The 6,000-nt window shown below is 35.5% G+C and overlaps 2 protein-coding genes across 2 annotated transcripts; both read left to right on the forward strand.

Annotated features, from left to right (window-relative positions):
• Positions 1 to 1,470: 1,470 nt before the first annotated feature.
• LOC123761140 (cuticle protein 7-like) lies at positions 1,471 to 3,130 on the forward strand. The gene is made up of 4 exons (XM_045747085.2): positions 1,471 to 1,482; positions 1,778 to 1,894; positions 2,044 to 2,184; positions 2,809 to 3,130. The coding sequence occupies exons 1-4, from the start codon at positions 1,471 to 1,473 to the stop codon at positions 2,962 to 2,964; spliced, it is 426 nt and encodes a 141-aa protein (XP_045603041.1). The 3' UTR covers positions 2,965 to 3,130.
• A 656-nt stretch (positions 3,131 to 3,786) lies between these two features.
• On the forward strand, positions 3,787 to 4,954 carry LOC123761139 (adhesive plaque matrix protein-like). The gene is made up of 4 exons (XM_045747084.1): positions 3,787 to 3,803; positions 3,927 to 4,020; positions 4,157 to 4,294; positions 4,538 to 4,954. The coding sequence occupies exons 1-4, from the start codon at positions 3,787 to 3,789 to the stop codon at positions 4,952 to 4,954; spliced, it is 666 nt and encodes a 221-aa protein (XP_045603040.1).
• The last annotated feature ends 1,046 nt before the right edge of the window (positions 4,955 to 6,000 follow it).

The following is a 6,000-nucleotide window of genomic DNA, read 5'->3' on the forward strand; positions in this document are numbered from 1 at the left end:
AGCCAATTAATAAAAGACAGTCAACTTTCAAGCAAAGTTTCCTTGTATTTCCGGTGGATATATGGCAGGCAGAAACTGCATGAAAAAAACACTGACTCTTACATTTCTCGTATTCATCAATAAACGTGTTATTAACATCGTAATCATAAGGAAGACGAACGCCAGGAAGAACGAACCTTGCGATGTTTCTTTATCCCTTCACCTCTCGATGTTTTAAATTTTCTTTCTTTTTAGAGGAACCAAAAATTAAAGTTTGCCTATAAACCAATTTACTTTTGTATACAGCAGATTTTAAAAAATCAGCGTTTGCAAACTATATATACTCTGCTGTTTATACTTTAAACTCCATCCAAACTCTGCTACACTTTAGCACTTTTTTTATCATTTTCGATTTTCATTATTCACTTCCTATTGCATATCTATCATTCTCTGTATCATATATTTTCCTTCATATATATAGAAAGGTTATATGAATATACCCTTCATATATTAATCATGAATGATCATCACTCCCACGACTTGAATTAATATATTACTAAGTGCTATATAACATTAAATTTCTAGCGTGAACACGCAATCACATTATAAATATGATAAACCTGCTTCCAAGAATATTAATCCGGTATTTCAGCTGATAATCATGATCTACAAACACAGTTTGTATTATGTAACATTCTAAGGCTCCCGCGTGGGCCTGTTCCGGTTTGTGTATTCGTGTGCTATTAGTGGGCTAATTTGTGTTTTGCTGAGGCCCTTCGGGCTGCTGCTTTGCTTGTTAATGTCTTGTTCTTCTCAGTATGTATCCTGTGTTTCTTTTCTGTATATAATTTCTGTGTTTTTGTGTGCATTGTTTTGAATTGCTCTTTGCCACATTATTTTGTTGCTGTTTTCTCTTGTGTCCTGCGGTGTGGTGGTTCTTCATGTTACTGTTTTGATGGCGGCCCTTCAGGCCGGTGGTTATGTGCTTTGCTCCTTTGTATTCTTTTTTTGTATTGTTATCTTTCATGTTGTGCTTCCTGTTGTGCTTTGTTATCGGTCCTTCAGGCCGATACATTCATTCCGATTGTCATTCTTTGCTTGCATACTTACATTGTATTCTGTTTTGTGTTTGTTTTATTGTATTTAATTGCATGCTTGCATGTAAAAAAAAAAATAACATTAACAATATATTAACCTTCAATTAAAATCAACAATTAAAAAATACATGTTTAGATGTCAAAATTATTGATTGTTGTTAGCATATTATTCCTTAAGGTATATTTACTTGGTGAATGTCTAAGCTTTAACTCGTTCCTGCGGTGTTCTATTAACAAGAACATAAGGAAGAATATGTGGGTGAGGAAGAAATAAGACAACAGGTGTTGGAGAGCGGGGGGACAGGGAGGTCCAGGAGAGAGGATGGTGAGTATAAAGCCAGACGCGAACTGGACACCACCATCACTCACCATCCTGTAACGCAACACACTCAACATGGCTCTTAAGGTTGGTACTTTAAACTCATCAACACTAGTGCCAATTTAAGTTATATTAAGTTATATTGTTATGCATTTCCTCTGTGATTAAAGTCTGGAAAAGTATTAAGAATTAACTGCACACAACTTACACATAAAATATGTATATTATTTCCCATACTGATTCACAATATACTTGAATTGTATTTTACATATATAACCTATCGTACACATTCTAAATCATTTAAAGATCCTTACATATTAAACGTTTTAACAATATTTCCCAAAGCACTTCTTCCAATACAAGGTTTCTCTATTATAATAAGAGCATCAAAGACTCTGGTCTCCTACAGGCGGCGCTGATGGTGGTGGTGTTGGGTGTAGCTCTCGCTGCCCCCTCCGACCCCTACCGTGTTCAACCTGTCCATAGTTCTGTATACAAGGTAGACATTATTTGGCCTCTCGTTTTATAACTTTAAAACAATCGTTCGCCTACTCGACTGGAATTAAGAAAAATTCAAAATGTATATATTAATCGAACTTTTTTGGCAAAGTTAAAACTAAGCATCATAAATGTGCTATATTACTGCAGCAGCCGGGGATGCCACACGACTTCACATACAATGTTAGGGACGACTACTCCGGCACCAACTTCGGCCACAGTGAGAACTCCGACGGCAACACCGTCCGTGGCTCCTACAGTGTCGACCTTCCCGACGGACGCAAGCAGACGGTATGTGCTTTTAACAGTTTGATTGGCCAAATCCACAAATAACTGCAGTATTTACTAATATCACCAATTAAAATATATATATTGACAGTTATAGTAGTTTCTAATTTCCAAATGAGTATAGGATACGAATACGGATGATAAATATCAAACCATAAACATACGTTCATATTAAAGTTTGATATCAATAAATAGAACTAAAATTTGATTAATTTATCCTTTAATTATGTCTTAAGAAAGTACATGAAAACTTAACATAAATATTGGTGAAATTTATTAGAAATAAAAAATGTCAAACTAATGTTATTCGATTAATAATTTGAGAAACGATGATTCCACAAGCACTAAGTACTTCTTATTACTTTTTATATGTATAAAATAATCTTAATCTATTTATTGCGAATTATTAGTCATTTATGTCAATCCTTAATTTACAGATTTATTTCTAAAACTATAAGCGAAGGTGTTTAAGTGCTAAACCCCCAATTGATGTTAGTTGTATAATTCGGGGATGCATTCTTCAACAGACATTCGTTACAGCTAAAGAGTTAAAATTGATAAATCTTTAGTAATTCACTACAAAATATTCTCACACTCTTATATTAAAATTTGTACTTCTATTGGCAGGTTAATTACGAGGCCGACCACAACAAGGGCTTCACAGCTGATGTACAGTACTCTGGAGAGGCTCACCATCCCCACCATTACAGACCTCCTGTCACCTACAAGTCACAACCTTCGTACCAACACACGCCCTCATACACAACCCCATACCACCCATAAAAACATCTTACCTATTTAAACCTTCAGGATTGTTGTTGCTCATTTGTTAAAAGATTTTACTTATGTTTTAATGTGAATAAACTCAAGCAAGTTTAAATTTCATTTGAATATACCTTAATGAATTTGCTAAATTATCAATAATCGGAATCTTATTAGGTGAACGTGTCGTTCAGCACATTAAGACACCATAAAAGTATATATCTCGTCTATTGTTTATACTTTATAGTGAAAAATCACATATGATATTTGGATTCATATTATTTATAGAAACCGTGTGGCGGTAAAGGTTTCTAAAGTAAAAGCAAATAAAAGGCAAACACGAGCAAATTATATTAATATTGGAGATAATGATCGTCTCTTTACAATGACACTGTTGTGTTCAGTAGCTTCCAAAGTTAAGTTTGCTTAAGTGAACAAGCCAGAAATGTTTTAACTATATGCAATAAGTTTTAAAACGTTTGGATTTAATATGGTTATTATTCACCTAATTGTTAAATTTAAAGCAAACAAATTTTAATTCTCATACTGCAATTGTTATTTCCGTTGATACACGAATTATTATTGATATGAAATATTACGAGAGATTCCTACACTATACAAGCACAGAACTGGAGATAAATTCAGTAAAGTTATGTATTTACAATTTCGGTGTTACGAAACGACAATAAGTAATTATCTCTCCATAGCTTGGCTCCCTGTGGACTCCTCCCAGTGCCGACCCTACACTTACCTACGTCAAGGACAACCTTCATCACTATATAAAGCTCAACCATCATCCTCTCCACATCACTCGCTCCTCAGCTTCGGTAACTTGTAGACGACATGATCGCTAAGGTAACGTGTTTTCAAGATGTATTTTTTTCTTTTAACCACAATAATATGCGAATTCGTGCCTAATTGTTGAATCTCAACATAATTTGGGGTTACGAGAGTAATAGCGAGTGTTGTTGTCCTCAGCTCAGTGTGTTGCTGGTGGTGGTGGTTATGGTGGGAAAGGCTCTCGCTGACGATTATGATCGCTACGCTCCACCAGGACATCACCCACGCTACGAACAGGTACCTCAAAACTCTCAGGCTTATCACAACACAAACTCCATTAAAACAATGTTACAAATTTATAGCATGAAATTATTACATGTGATCTCCCCATAGATTTACAAACTTAACACTGGTATACCATAATACACTTCAGGAGGGCATGCCATACAACTTCCAGTACGGCGTCAAGGACGACTACTCCGGCAATGACTTTGGCCAAAACGAACAGTCTGACGGAGACACCGTTTCAGGCTCCTACACCGTCCAGCTTCCAGACGGCCGCAAACAGACGGTAAGATAACTTTTAACTTAATAGGGAATGATGAACATATTAACCAAAGAAACAATTATCCAATTTACTGCAATTATGATTCAAATTCTGGTATTTCCGTTGAAGTCAATATTTGGAATCTGCGTAACGTTTGTTATTTACTGAGCAGAACAATCAATTGATTTTAAAAATTAATTTCATTATAATATACATATTAATTCTAATTAATTCATTTGTCTCATTAATTATTATTTAATTGGACAGGTGAATTACGTTGCCAAGGACGACTACGGGTATCAGGCAGAGGTCAGGTATGAGGGCGAGGCCCAGTACCCCCACGAGTATGGTCCCCCTGTCACCTTCAAGCCCCAGTACCAGCCATCATACTATCCACAGCCCTCATACAAGACCCAGCCTTCATACACAACCCAGCCCTCATACAAGCCCCAGCCTTCATACACAACCCAGCCCTCATACAAGCCTCAGCCTTCATACAAGCCCCAGCCTTCATACCCAACCCAGCCCTCATACAAGCCTCAGCCCTCATACAAGCCTCAGCCTTCATACAAGCCCCAGCCTTCATACCCAACCCAGCCTTCATATCCAACCCAACCATCATACAAGCCCCTCTTGAAGTCCTCATATCAACCCTCATACGATTCCGAGGAACATTACCAATAAAAACTGCATCTAAGGAAGCCGGTTTGAAACTTCTGGTACTTTATAAAGAAGTTTGTAATCTACGTCTTCTTGTAAGTTATGAAAATAAAGTCTTAAAATAATGACGAGCTTTTATACCCTGTAAACTCTAACATCCTTATTAGTAACACTCAACAAATCCAGCAGTTATTATAGCGAAAGTCAATACTCACCTGGGATATAACAAATGAATTTTGGTCAAGAATATCATATGTGGAGATTTAAACAAATGCCTTCATGCAGAAAATACAACACTATAACACTGGTTGGAGATAACCAACTTTTACTTTATTAACCGAATTCATATTTGTGGAGTTATTTACCTGAACAACATTAATGACTGTGTACAAAATATTTCTTACAAATGCCATTTATTTTGAAGGCTGTGAAAATTAGCCAATTAATAAAAGACAGACAACTTTCAAGCAAAGTTTCCTTGTATTTCCGGTGGGATATATGGCAGGCAGAAACTGTATAAAAAAAACACTGACTCTTACATTTCCCGTATTCATCAATAAACGTGTTATTGACATCGTAATCATAAGGAAGACGAACGCCAGGAAGAGCGAACCTTGCGATGTTTCTTTATTCCTTCACCTCTCGATGTTTTAAATTTTCTTTCTTTTAGAGGAACCAAAAATTAAAGTTTGCCTATAAACCAATTTATTTTAGTATAAAGCAGATTTTAAAATAAAGCGTTTGCAAACTATATATACTCTGCTGTTTATACTTTAAACGCCATTCAAACTCTGCTACACTTTAGCACTTTTTTTTATCATTTTCAATTTTCATTATTCACTTCCTATTGCATATCTAGCATTCTCTGTTTCATATATTTTCTTTGATATATATAGAAAGGGTATATGAATATACCCTTCATATATTAATCATCATTCCAACGACACTCGTGAATTAATATATTATTAAATGTTATACAACATTAAATTTCTAACGTGAAACAGCAATCACATTATAAGTATGACACACCTGCTCCCAAGAATATTAATCCGGTATTTCAGCTGATAATC

This window comes from Procambarus clarkii, chromosome 41 (assembly GCF_040958095.1).
Source record: "Procambarus clarkii isolate CNS0578487 chromosome 41, FALCON_Pclarkii_2.0, whole genome shotgun sequence".
Classification (NCBI taxonomy): Eukaryota; Metazoa; Arthropoda; class Malacostraca; order Decapoda; family Cambaridae; genus Procambarus; species Procambarus clarkii.